This window comes from Salmo trutta, chromosome 17 (genome assembly GCF_901001165.1).
Source record: "Salmo trutta chromosome 17, fSalTru1.1, whole genome shotgun sequence".
Lineage (NCBI taxonomy): Eukaryota > Metazoa > Chordata > Actinopteri > Salmoniformes > Salmonidae > Salmo > Salmo trutta.
Window position 1 is genome coordinate 202,740 of NC_042973.1, and position 14,792 is coordinate 217,531.

A 14,792-nucleotide genomic window follows, 5' to 3' on the forward strand; every position below is an offset into this window, starting at 1 on the left:
CATTACAGAGACATTAAATTACATTAAAGATACCTGACATTACAGATACGTAACATTACAGATACCTGACATTACAGATACCTGACATTACAGATACCTGACATTACAGATACGTAACATTACAGATACGTAACATTACAGATACCTGACATTACAGATACCTGACATTACAGATACCTGACATTACAGATACCTGACATTACAGATACCTGACATTACAGATACCTGACATTACAGATTACCTGACATTACAGATACCCGACATTACAGATACCTGACATTACAGATACATAACATTACAGATACCTGACATTACAGACACATAACATTTCAGATACCTGACATTACAGATACCTGACATTACAGATACCTGACATTACAGATACGTAACATTACAGATACCTGACATTACAGATACATAACATTACAGATACCTGACATTACAGATACATAACATTACAGATACCTGACATTACAGATACGTAACATTACAGATACCTGACATTACAGATACCTGACATTACAGATTACCTGACATTACAGATTACCTGACATTACAGATACCTGACATTACAGATACATAACATTACAGATACGTAACATTACAGATACATTAGAGGCATGTGTTTTAATGGAATGGAGAGTCATACCCTACTTTTCTATGTGAATCAGTATAACCCTAAACCTAACCCCAGTAGCATCCCTGACCTTTAACTCCTGACCTCTGACCTTACCTTCATGAGGTCCAGCAGGGCTCCACTGATGAACCCCAGGTACTTCCTGTCCAGGGTGGTGGGGTGGTTCACAGCTGGGAACTGAAACGCACACAACAAATAGCATGGTTTGCATGTCATGCCTCTACCACCAGCAGCAGCCAGTCAGCCAGTCAGCCAGTCAGTCAGTCACCTAGTCAACCAGCGAGTCAGCGAGTCAACCAGCCAGTCAGTCAGCCAGTCAGCCAGCCAGCCTGTCAACCAGCCAGTCAACCAGCCAGTCAGCCAGTCAGCCCGTCAACCAGCCAGTCAGTCACCCAGTCAACCAGCGAGTCAGCGAGTCAACCAGCCAGTCAGTCAACCAGCCAGCCAACCCGCCAACCAGTCAGCCAGCCAGCCAGCCAGCCTGTACACAAGCCAGTCAGCCAGCCAACCAGCAAGCCAACCACCCAGCCATCCAGTAAGCTAGCCAGTCAACCAGTCAGTAACGTCAGCCAGTCGGTAACACCAGTCAGAAACACCAGTCAGTAGCACAAGCCAGTCAGCCAGCCAACCAGCAAGCCAACCACCCAGCCATCCAGTAAGCTAGCCAGTCAACCAGTCAGTAACGTCAGCCAGTCGGTAACACCAGACAGAAACACCAGTCAGTAACACCAGCCAGTCAGCCAGCCAACCAGCAAGTCAGTAATGATCTGAACCTCTCCTCACAGCAGAATGGAGATAAATTATGTGTCACTGTGATCCAATCAGTCATGCCACAGCTAGCAAGAGAGAGAGGGAGAAGACGGAAAAAGAGATGGAGAGAGAGAATACTGAAATAAGACCAGAGATAGAGAGATGGAGAGAGAATACTGAAATAAGACCAGAGATAGAGAGATGGAGAGAGAATACTGAAATAAGACCAGAGATAGAGAGATGGAGAGAGAATACTGAAATAAGACCAGAGATAGAGAGATGGAGAGAGAATACTGAAATAAGACCAGAGATAGAGAGATGGAGAGAGAATACTGAAATAAGACCAGAGATAGAGAGATAGAGAGAGAGAGAATACTGAAATAAGACCAGAGATAGAGAGATGGAGAGAGAATACTGAAATAAGACCAGAGATAGAGAGATGGAGAGAGAAAGAATACTGAAATAAGACCAGAGATAGAGATGGAGAGAGAGAGAATACTGAAATAAGACCAGAGATAGAGAGATGGAGAGAGATAATACTGAAATAAGACCAGAGATAGAGAGATAGAGAGAGAGAGAATACTGAAATAAGACCAGAGATAGAGAGATAGAGAGCTGGAGAGAACAGGAAGAAGAGCAGCGTAAGAGAGCGTGTGAGGGGGAGTGAGGGGAAGAGAGGTGGACAGATAGAGTACTGAGAGCAGAGACAGTTTCCAGCCTGTCCTACCCGTAGCCCGTGGAATCGAGGGTTATTGTAGAAGAGTTTCATCTGTTCAGTAGGCAGTGGTCCCAGGACCTTCTGGATGGTGAAGAGCTGATCTATCTCACTCTCTCCTGGGAACAACGGCTGGCCATCACTCAGCTCCCCCAGAATACAGCCTACTGACCACATGTCAACTGCCTTACCATACGGAGCCCTGGGGGAAGAGGGGAGACGGGGGAGAGAGGGGAGAGACGGTGTAGGTCATTATAATTGTATGGTTCATGTCTGCAGTATCCTACCTGTACTGCACACCATTAACACATGTGTTGGTGCTTCATGTTTACAGTATCCAGGTAGAATGGACTCAACCAGTACTACACACACACACACACACCAAACTCACCCCAGCAGTAGTTCAGGAGAGCGGTACCATCTAGTGGCCACGTATTCTGTGTAGTTGGCATCATTTCCCTCTGAGAGATTACGGGCGAAGCCTGACAAGAGAAGACAGACAGTGCAGTGAATAAGAGAGAGAACAGGAAGTGACCTCAGAGACCAACTAACCAGGAACACAGCTAAAACAGTCAACTCATTTCAGTAGGATGATGGAACAGGAACAGGAACAGCCAGTCAGACCCCCTCTCTCTCGCTCTCTGTATTAATTGAGTCAACAGAATGAGTCAACACTGAGCAGCTAAAGATAGACTGTAGATGTACTGCTCTACAGAGTATATTGAGGTATCAGAGAGATATATCATAGTGTCTGGTACGGCACCACCAGAACCAACCGGACTTTATCATAGTGTCTGGTACGGCACCACCAGAACCAACCGGACTTTATCATAGTGTCTGGTACGGCACCACCAGAACCAACTAGACTTTATCATAGTGTCTGGTACGGCACCACCAGAACCAACTGGACTTTATCATAGTGTCTGGTACGGCACCACCAGAACCAACTGGACTTTATCATAGTGTCTGGTACGGCACCACCAGAACCAACCGGACTTTATCATAGTACGGTACCACCAGACCCAACCGGACTTTATCATAGTACAGTACCACCAGACCCAACCGGACTTTATCATAGTGTCTGGTACGGCACCACCAGAACCAACTGGACTTTATCATAGTGTCTGGTACGGCACCACCAGAACCAACTGGACTTTATCATAGTGTCTGGTACGGCACCACCAGAACCAACCGGACTGACTGGATGTGCAGCAGAACATTATCACATGACAATGAAAGAAAGAATGAAACAGCATTCAAAGAATTGGGGAAAGAAAATACATGTACAAATAGTAGCTATCAATGTGGTAGTAACAACACCAAGACAACAGGGAATGAGGAGAGCTGTGTGTCCACATGGAATGAGGAGAGCTGTGTGTCCTCATCGAATGAGGAGAGCTGTGTGTCCTCATGGAATGAGGAGAGCTGTGTGTCCACATGGAATGAGGAGAGCTGTGTGTCAACATGGAATGAGGAGAGCTGTGTCCACATGGAATGAGGAGAGCTGTGTGTCCTCATGGAATGAGGAGAGCTGTGTGTCAACATGGAATGAGGAGAGCTGTGTCCACATGGAATGAGGAGAGCTGTGTGTCCTCATGGAATGAGGAGAGCTGTGTGTCCACATGGAATGAGAGCTGTGTGTCCACAGGGAATGAGGAGAGCTGTGTGTCCACAGGGAATGAGGAGAGCTGTGTGTCCACATGGAATGAGGAGAGCTGTGTTTCCACATGGAATGAGGAGAGCTGTGTGTCCACATGGAATGAGGAGAGCTGTGTGTCCTCATGGAATGAGGAGAGCTGTGTCCACATGGAATGAGGAGAGCTGTGTGTCAACATGGAATGAGGAGAGCTGTGTCCACATGGAATGAGGAGAGCTGTGTCCACATGGAATGAGGAGAGCTGTGTCCACATGGAATGAGTAGAACTGTGTGTCCACATGGAATGAGGAGAGCTGTGTGTCCACATGGAATGAGGAGAGCTGTGTGTCCACATGGAATGAGGAGAGCTGTGTGTCCACATGGAATGAGGAGAGCTGTGTGTCCACATGGAATGAGGAGAGCTGTGTGTCCACATGGAATGAGGAGAGCTGTGTGTCAACATGGAATGAGGAGAGCTGTGTCCACATGGAATGAGGAGAGCTGTGTGTCAACATGGAATGAGGAGAGCTGTGTGTCCACATGGAATGAGGAGAGCTGTGTGTCAACATGGAATGAGGAGAGCTGTGTCCACATGGAATGAGGAGAACTGTGTGTCCACATGGAATGAGGAGAGCTGTGTGTCCACATGGAATGAGGAGAGCTGTGTGTCCACATGGAATGAGGAGAGCTGTGTGTCCACATGGAATGAGGAGAGCTGTGTGTCAACATATGGAGTCTGACATGATGTTGCCAATCTGTGGTGAGAGACTGACAACCTGCTGAGGCTCGGAGTGAGAGAGAGAGAAAGAGAGAGAAAGAGAGAGAGAGAGAGAGAGAGAGAGAGAGAGAGAGAGACTTGGAGTGTCAGACAGACACTGTAACCTTACATATGAAGACTAGTTGTTTCTATGGGAACTTAAATCAACATGTTAATGGCTAAGGACTGAAGAAATGAAAAAGACAGTTGATACAGGTAGAACAGTAGAGACTAAAGATTCTCTAACAGGTTGGTGCTGTTATTGACTGAATGAAGATGACAGACAGACATGTTGCTCTGCTCACCGAAGTCACATAGCTTGAGGACGTCATCAGAACTGATAAGAAGGTTCTCTGGCTTTATATCTGAGGAGAGAGAGACAGAGAGAGAGACAGACAGGAGGGAGAGAGAGAGAGACAGACAGGAGGGAGAGACAGAGGCAGACAGGAAGGAGAGACAGAGGCAGACAGGAAGGAGAGACAGACAGGAAGGAGAGACAGAGACAGACAGGAAGGAGAGACAGAGAGACAGACAGGACGGAGAGACAGACAGGAGGGAGAGATTGAGACAGACAGGAGACAGAGACAGACAGGAGACAGAGACAGAGAGACAAAGGAGGGAGAGAGAGAGACAGACAGGAGGGAGAGACAGACAGACAGGAGAAAGAGACAGGCAGGAGGGAGAGACAGATAAGACAGAGAGAAAGAGACAGACAGGAGGGAGAGATAGACAGGAGAGAGAGACAGACAGGAGTGAGAGACAACAGCAGGGAGAAACAGACAGGAGGGAGAGACAGACAGAAAGGAGAGACAGACAGGAGGGAGAGACAGAGAGGAGGAAGAGACAGAGACATACCGGAGACAGAGAGACAGACAGGAGGGCGAGACAGACAGGAGGGAGAGACAGGAGAGAGAGACAGAGACAGACAGGAAAAAGAGACAGACAGGAGGGAGAGACAGGAGAGAGAGACAGAGACAGACAGGAGGGAGAGACAAACAGGAGTGAGACAGAGAGACAAGAGGGAGAGACAGACAGGAGAAAAAGACAGAGAGGAGGGAGAAACAGAGACAGACAGGAGGGAGACAGACAGGAGGGAGAGACAGAGAGAAAGACAGGAGGGAGAGACGGACAGGAAGGAGAGACAGAGAAACAGACAGGAGGGAGAGACAGAGACAGACAGGAAAAAGAGACAGACAGGGCAGAGAGACAGAGACAGACAGGGCAGAGAGACAGAGACAGACAGGAGGGAGAGATAGACAGGAGGGAGAGATAGACAGGAGGGAGAAACAAAGACAGAGGAGTGAGAGACGACAGGAGGGAGAGACAGACAGGAGGGAGAGACAGACAGGGCAGAGAGACAGAGACAGACAGGAGGGAGAGATGGACAAGAGGGAGAAACAGAGAGACAGACAGGAGGGAAAGACAGACAGGAGGGAGAGACAGAGAGGAGGAAGAGACAGAGACATACCGGAGACAGAGAGACAGACAGGAGGGAGAGACAGGAGAGAGAGACAGAAAGGGCAGAGAGACAGAGACAGACAGTAGGGAGAGATAGACACGAGGGAAAGACAGAGAGACAGACAGACAGGAGGGAGAGATAGAGAGACAGACAGGAAGGAGAGACGACAGGAGGGAGAAACAGAGACAGACAGGAGAGAGAGACAGAGAGACAGACAGGAGGGAGAGATGACAGGAGGGAGAGACAGACAGGAGAGACAGACAGAGACAGACAGGAGGGACAGACAGAGAGAGAGAGACAGGAGGGACAGACAGAGAGACAGACAGGAGGGACAGACAGAGAGACAGACAGGAGGGACAGACAGAGAGACAGACAGGAGCATGTCAGTTCACGGCTGGCAGGGCGTGGCATTGCTTTAACACTAACAGCAACACTGCTGTCACTTTCACATGTCTGTCTCACTAAAAGGTCAGATGGGAACAGCATCATGTCTACTTGTACTTCAGAAACCCAGAGAATCATATCACAACTAAGTCAGGTGATACTGAGGGGATATGGTTTGCCTCCATAATATTGTCATCATGTTGTCTGATAGATGGCAAGCCATCTGGAGTGTTGCTGTGCTCCAAGTCACAAGCTCTCATCATCTGAGACACTGAACAGACTATTAGACTATCAAACCACAAACGATGTCATGGAAGGACGGAGGAATGCTGGGGCTTCATATTACCTGAAGAGCGTGCACTAGGGCCTAATGGAAGGCTGAGGCTCCGGTATGTTACATTTACATTTTAGTAATTTAGCAGACGCTCTTATCCAGAGCGACTTACAGTAGTGAATGCATACATTTCATACATTTTTTTTTCCCCCCCGTACTGGTCCCCCGTGGGAATCAAACCCACAACCCTGGCGTTGCAAACACCATGCTCTACCAACTGAGCTACGTGTCTGTCTGAGGTTACACACGGGACACATGTGGCTCACATATTAAAGCTGTGTTAGTTGGTTCTGGTTCCTATGGCATCATGTCTCCTTACCCCGGTGGACTATGTCGTTCTTATGACACCAATGGATAGCTTTGATCAGCTGGTAGATGTAGTTCCTGACTTTATCAGACGGAACTCCGTTAGGAAGCTCCTCCAGCAGCTCCAGCATGTTCTGGAAGAGACCAACAGAAGGGATCACTATCAATCTCCTGGACTATTTATTTGATCAACATCTGAACTATAATTTGAATGCTTCAGAAGTATTATTATTCTGAGATATAATCAATATTCACTGCAGGAGTGAAGCTAGTCTTACCTTCTCTACATACTCAAACACCAGGTAGAGTTTCCCCCTCCTGCGGAAGGCTTCCTTCAGCTCCACGATATTCTCCTGCTTCAGGGTTCGGAGCATCTTCAGCTCCCGGAGTGTGGTCTCCTTAACCTCTTCATTCTCTGGGGAAAGGAGAGACAGACAGGAAGAGAGGAGTGAGACAGACAGGAAGAGAGGAGAGGACAGACAGAATGAGAGGAGTGGAGACAGACAGGAAGACAGGAAATGACAGACAGGAAGAGAGTGGAGACAGACAGGAAGAGAGGAGAGGACAGACAGGATGAGAGAACAGACAGGATGAGAGGAGAGGAGACAGACAGACAGGACGAGAGGAGAGGACAGACAGGATGAGAGGAGTGGAGACAGACAGGAAGAGAGGAGTGGACAGACAGGAAGAGGTCCCTGCGGACCTGGCATCTTTTCACTCCCTCCTCTCTACATTTTCTTCCTCTGTCTCTGCTGCTAAAGCCACTTTCTACCACTCTAAATTTCAAGCATCTGCCTCTAACCCTAGGAAGCTCTTTGTCACCTTCTCCTCCCTCCTGAATCCTCCTCCCCCCCTCCTCCCTCTCTGCGGATGACTTCGTCAACCATTTTGAAAAGAAGGTTGACGACATCCGATCCTCGTTTGTTAAGTCAAACAACACCGCTGGTCCTGCTCACATTCCCCTACCCTGTGCTTTGACCTCTTTCTCCCCTCTCTCTCCAGATGAAATCTTGTGACTTGTGACGGCCGGCAGTCCAACAACCTGCCCGCTTGACCCTATCCCCTCCTCTCTTCTCCAGACCATTTCCGGAGACCTTCTCCCTTACCTCACCTCGCTCATCAACTCATCCTTGACCGCTGGCTACATCCCTTCCGTCTTCAAGAGAGCGAGAGTTGCACCCTTTCTCAAAAAACCTACACTCGATCCCTCCGATGTCAACAACTACAGACCAGTATCCCTTCTTTCTTTTCTCTCCAAAACTCTTGAACGTGCCGTCGTTGGCCAGCTCTCCTGCTAGCTCTCTCAGAATGACCTTCTTGATCCTAATCAGTCAGGTTTCAAGACTGGTCATTCAACTGAGACTGCTCTTCTCTGTGTCACGGAGGCTCTCCGCACTGCTAAAGCTAACTCTCTCTCCTCTGCTCTCATCCTTCTAGACCTATCTGCTGCCTTTGATACTGTGAACCATCAGATCCTCCTCTCCACCCTCTCCGAGTTGGGTATCTCCAGCGCGGCTCACTCTTGGATTGCGTCCTACCTGACAGGTCGCTCCTACCAGGTGGCGTGGCGAGAATCTGTCTCCGCACCACGTGCTCTCACCACTGGTGTCCCCCAAGCTCAGTTCTAGGCCCTCTCCTATTCTCGCTATACACCAAGTCACTTGGCTCTGTCATATCCTCACATGGTCTCTCCTATCATTGCTACGCAGACGACACACAATGAATCTTCTCCTTTCCCCCTTCTGATAACCAGGTGGCAAATCGCATCTCTGCATGTCTGGCACACATATCAGTGTGGATGACGGATCACCACCTCAAGCTGAACCTCGGCAAGACGGAGCTGTTCTTCCTCCCGGGGAAGGACTGCCCGTTCCATGATCTTGCCATCACGGTTGACAACTCCATTGTGTCCTCCTCCCAGAGTGCTAAGAGCCTTGGCGTGACCCTGGACAACACCCTGTCGTTCTCCGTTAACATCAAGGCGGTGACCCGATCCTGTAGGTTCATGCTCTACAACATTCGCAGAGTACGACCCTGCCTTACACAGGAAGCGGCGCAGGTCCTAATCCAGGCACTTGTCATCTCCCGTCTGGATTACTGCAACTCGCTGTTGGCTGGGCTCCCTGCCTGTGCCATTAAACCCCTACAACTCATCCAGAACGCCGCTGCCCATCTGGTGTTCAACCTTCCCAAGTTTTCTCACGTCACCCCGCTCCTCCGCACACTCCACTGGCTTCCAGTTGAAGCTCGCATCCGCTACAAGACCATGGTGCTTGCCTACGGAGCTGTGAGGGGAACGGCACCTCCGTACCTTCAGGCTCTGATCAGGCCCTACACCCAAACAAGGGCACTGCGTTCATCCACCTCTGGCCTGCTGGCCCCCCTACCTCTGCGGAAGCACAGTTCCCGCTCAGCCCAGTCAAAACTGTTCGCTGCTCTGGCACCCCAATGGTGGAACAAGCTCCCTCACGATGCCAGGACAGCGGAGTCAATCACCACCTTCCGGAGACACCTGAAACCCCACCTCTTCAAGGAATACCTGGGATAGGATAAAGTAATCCTTCTAACCCCAACCCCTTCTACCCCCCCCAAAAAAAAGGACAGACAGGAAGAGAGGAGAGACAGAATGAGAGGAGAGAACAAACAGGATGTGAAGCCAGACAGGAGAACCATGAGAGGAAAGACAGACAGGATGAGAGGACAGACAGGATGGGAGGACAGACAGGAGAACCCACAAAGGGATAGAGAGACAGGAAAGGAGAGACAGGATAAGAAGACATACAGGAGAGAAGATACAGACAGGATGAGAAGATAGACAGGAGAGAAGAGACAGACAGGATGAGAAGATAGACAGGAGAGAAGAGACAGACAGGATGAGAAGATAGACAGGAGAGGACAGACAGGATGAGAAGACAGACAGGAGAGAAGAGACAAACAGGATGAGAAGACAGACAGGAGAGAGAGAGACAGGAGAACCCATGAGACTAGATGCATACAGGAGAGAGAGAGAGAGACACAGACAGACAGACAGACAGACAGACAGACAGACAGACAGACAGACAGACAGACAGACAGACAGACAGACAGACAGACAGACAGACACCCATAACAGAAGATGGGTTTGGCTGGATCAAATCAGCATTCTTTATCACAGGACTTAATATGAATTATTTCCTGATTAAACACAGGCCTCTTACCTTCACTGTCCTTGAACTTCTTAATGGCCACAATCTCATTGGTCTCCTGCAGTGAAGAGAGAGGAGAGTCTGAATAAGGTGCCAGCCCTGCTGCTCAGAAGACTGTCTGCACACGCTCACTAGAGCCTGTCTTGTCTGCACACGCTCACTAGAGCCTGTCTTGTATGCACACGCTCACTAGAGCCTGTCCTTTCTAGATGAACAGTAGACACATTAATAATGAAAGACAGTGATCATATTTATCTGGTTTCCTGTTGTAACACATCTCAATTCTCCAACACTACAACACAAACACCCTGCAGTGATTAGAAGGCTGACCAACCAATCTTAAATCCCTGTTAATGAACAGTTCTCCTTTGCCAACATAATCCATCCACCTGACAGGTGTGGCATATCAAGAAGCTGAATAAACAGCACAATCATTACACAGGTGCACCTTGTGCTGGGGACAATAAAAGGCTGCTCTAAAATGTGCAGTTTTGTAGCACAACACAATGCCACAGATGTCTCAAGTTTTGAGGGAACGTATAATTGGCATGCTGACTGCAGGAATGTCCAACAGACCTGTTTCTAGAGAATTTAATGTTAATTTCTCTACCATAAGCCACCTCCAACATTTTTTTTGAGAATTTGGCAGTACGTCCAACAGACCTCACAACCACAGACCACGTGTATGGCGTCGTGTGGGCGAACGGTTTGCTGATGTCAACGTTGTGAACAAAGTGCCCCAGGGTGGCGGTGGGGTTATGATATTGGCAGGCATAAGCTATGGACAACGCAAAACATAATATTTTTATGGATGGCAATTTCAATGCACAAAAATACAGTGACAAGGTCCTGATGCCCATTTTTTATGTATCTGCGACCAACAAATGCATATCTGTATTCCCAGTCATGTGAAATACATATTTTTTTTAAAGTGTGTCTAATGTGTATTTTATAATACAGGGCCTAGGTCTCAATATGTCTTCCTATATATATATATACTACATTACCAACAGTATGTGGACACCTGCTCGTTGAACATCTCATTCCCAAATCATGGGCATTAAACTGGAGTTGGTCCCCCCTAAAATGCCGGTATAAAGGGTCGGGAGACAGACGCAGGAATGCGTAATAGGTGTTTTTATTATACCCAAATACCGGCGTGCCGTGTCAAGGCACGGGGACAAAGACCAAACAAACACTACACAAAACGCGGAGTTGAAACCCAAACTAAATAAATAACACAAGCGCACAATGATTAACACACGGGACCAGACCCGTAATCATCTGCACAATGATTAACACACGGGACGAGACCCGTAATCATCTGCACAATGATTAACACACGGGACCAGACCCGTAATCATCTGCACAATGATTAACACACGGGACCAGACCCGTAATCATCTGCACAATGATTAACACACGGGACCAGACCCGTAATCATCTGCACAATGATTAACACACGGGACGAGACCCGTAATCATCTGCCTAATCCACAAGGGCACGAAAGCAAAAACACACAGCACCAACGGACATAGTAACAATAATCAACAGGACACTGGTAAACCAAGGACACACTTATACAATTACCAATCAGTGGGACAGGTGTGCATAATGAAAGTTCCGGAGTGATCCATGACACCCCCTTTGCTTCTATAACAGCCTCCACTCATCTACTATATGTTGGAACATTCCAGCGGGGACTTGCTTCCATTCAGCCACAAAACCATTAGTGAGGTTGGGCACTGATGTTGGGTGATTAGACCTGACTTGCAGTCGCCGTTCCAATTCATCCCAAAGGTGTTCGACGGGGTCAAGGCTCTGTGCAGACCAGTCAAGTTCTCCCACACCGATCTCGACAAATCATTTCTGTACAGACCTCGCTTTGTGCATGGGGGCAGTATCATGCTGAAACAGGAAAGGGCCTTCCCCAAACTGTTGCCACGAAGTTGGAAGCACAGAATCGTCTAGAACGTCATTGCATGCTGCAGCATTAAGATTTCCCTTCATTGGAACTAAGGGGCCAGAACCATGAAAAACAGCCCCAGACCATTATTCCTCCTCCACCAAACTTTACAGTTAGCACTATGCATTGGGGCAGGTAGCATTCTCCTGGTATCCGCCAAACCCAGATTTGTCCTTTGGAGTGCCAGATGGTGAAGCGTGATTCATCACTCCAGAGAACGTGTTTCCACTGCTCCAGAGTCCAATGGCGGCGAGCTTTACACCACTCCAGCTGACACTTGGCGATACGCATGGTGATCTTAGGCTTGTGTGCGGCTGCTCAGCCATGGAATCCCATTTCATGAAGCTCCCGACGAACTGTTCTTGTGCTGATGTTGCTTCCAGAGGCAGTTTGGAACTCGGTAGTGAGTGTTGCAACCGAGGACGCGCTTCAGCACTCAGCAGTCTTGTTCTGTGAGCTTGTGTAGCCTACCGCTTCGAATCTGAGCCGTTGTTGCTCTTAGACATTTTAACTTCACAATAACAGCACTAAAAGTTAGCACTAAAAGACAGCCTCTAGCAGGGCAGAAATTTGACAAACTGACTTTTTGGAAAGGTGACATCCTATGACGGATTCACGTTGGAAGTGACTGAGTAAGGCCATTCTTCTGCCAATGTTTGTCTATGGAGATTACATGGCTGTGTGTTTGATTTTATAGCAACGGGTGTGGCTGAAATAGCCAAATCCACTAATTTGAAGGAGTGTCCAAATACTTTTGTATATGTGACCCGTTTCAGGAAACAAGGCACATGTCGTGGGTCACTACTTCACAGGAGAGTTGTTATAACATAAACTTATTTATAATCAAAATGACTTTTTTGGGGGCAGAAATGCCTTCTGGAACATGTGAACTTTCATGGACCTTAATAACAAACTTGTATGCCATCTGTAAATACAAATAAAGACAGACAGGAAGAGAGGACAGACAGGAGAACCCACAAAGGGATAGAGAGACAGGAAAGGAGAGAGACAGGATGAGAAGACATGTGGGAGAGAAGAGAGACAGGATGAGAAGACATACAGGAGAGAAGAGAGACAGGATGAGAAGACTGACAGGAGAGAAGATACAGAGTAGAGGTCGGCCGATTAATCGGAAGGGCCGATTTCAAGTTTTCATAACAATCGGAAATCGGTATTTTTGGATGCCGATTTGGACGATTTGTATTTTTTATTTTTTTAGACCTTTATTTAACTAGGCAAGTCAGTTAAGAATACATTCTTATTTTCAATGACTGCCTAGGAACGATGGGTTAACTGCCTTGTTCAGGGGCAGAACGACAGATTTTTACCTTGTCAGCTCAGGGATTCAATCTTGCAACCTTACGGTTAACTAGTCCAATGCTCTAACCACCTGCTTTACATTGCACTCCACGAGGTTACGCGAATGCAGTAAGAAGCCAAGGTAAGTTGCTAGCTAGCATTAAACGTATCTTATAAAAAACAATCAATCAATCATAATCACTAGTTAACTACACATGGTTGATGATATTACTAGTTTATCTAGCCTGCATATAATCGCTTAGGTACACGTTGCTCCAACCATAAACATCAATGCCTTTCTTAAAATCAATACACAAGTATATATTTTTAAACCTGCATATTTAGTTAATATTGCCTGCTAACATGAATTTATTTTAACTAGGGAAAATGTGTCACTTCTCTTGCAAACAGTCAGGGTATATACAGCAGTTTGGGCCGATTGGCTCGTTGCGAACTGTGAAGACTATTTCTTCCTAACAAAGACAGCCGACTTCGCCAAACGGGGGATGATTTAACAAAAGCGCATTTGCGAAAAAAGCACAATCGTTGCATGACTGTAACTAACCATAAACATCAATGCCTTTCTTAAAATCAATAAACAGAAGTATATATTTTTAAACCTGCATTTTTAGCTAAAAGAAATCCAGGTTAGCAGGCAATATTAACCAGGTGAAATTGTGTCATTTTGCGTTTATTGCACGCAGTCAGGGTATATGCAACAGTTTGGGCCGCCTGGCTCGTTGCGAACTAATTTGCCAGAATTGTATGTAATTATGACATAACACTGAAGGTTGTGCAATGTAACAGGAATAACGTTTTGTTTTCGAGATGATAGTTTCCGGATTCGACCATATTAATGACCTAAGGCTCGTGTTTCTGTGTGTTATTATGTTATAATTAAGTCTATGATTTGATAGAGCAGTCTGACTGAGCGATGGTAGGCAGCAGCAGGCTCGTAAGCGTTCATTCAAAATAGCACTTTAGTGCATTTTGCCAGCAGCCCTTCGCAATGCATTGCGCTGTTTATGACTTCAAGCCTATCAACTCCCAAGATGAGGCTGGTGTAACCGCTGTGAAATGGCTAGCTAGTTGGCCGGGTGCGTGCTAATAGCGTTTCAAACGTCACTCGCTCTGAGACTTGGAGTAGTTGTTCCCCTTGCTCTGCATGGGTAACGCTGCTTCGAGGGTGGCTGTTGTCGATGTGTTCCTGGTTCGAGCCCAGGTAGGAGCGAGGAGAGGGACGGAAGCTATACTGTTACACTGGCAATACTAAACTGCCTATAAGAACATCCAATAGTCAAAGGTATATGAAATACAAATCGTATAGAGAGAAATAGTCCTATAATTCCTATAATAACTACAA

At 47.2% G+C, this 14,792-nt stretch overlaps 1 protein-coding gene across 7 annotated transcripts in view; it reads right to left on the bottom strand.

Moving 5' to 3' along the window:
• The window catches only part of LOC115151403 (cyclin-dependent kinase-like 5), a 141,014-nt gene that overhangs the window by 81,523 nt on the left and 44,699 nt on the right, over window positions 1-14,792 (bottom strand). For all 7 annotated transcript variants that reach the window (XM_029695310.1, XM_029695313.1, XM_029695312.1 and 4 more), the window contains exons 4-10: window positions 10,177-10,222; window positions 7,258-7,394; window positions 6,993-7,113; window positions 4,802-4,861; window positions 2,495-2,585; window positions 2,116-2,305; window positions 735-815 (exon numbers count right to left, since the gene is read on the bottom strand). In XM_029695310.1, the coding sequence (XP_029551170.1) occupies window positions 735-815; window positions 2,116-2,305; window positions 2,495-2,585; window positions 4,802-4,861; window positions 6,993-7,113; window positions 7,258-7,394; window positions 10,177-10,222 (726 nt within the window). The remainder of the gene's footprint in view (window positions 1-734; window positions 816-2,115; window positions 2,306-2,494; window positions 2,586-4,801; window positions 4,862-6,992; window positions 7,114-7,257; window positions 7,395-10,176; window positions 10,223-14,792) is intronic.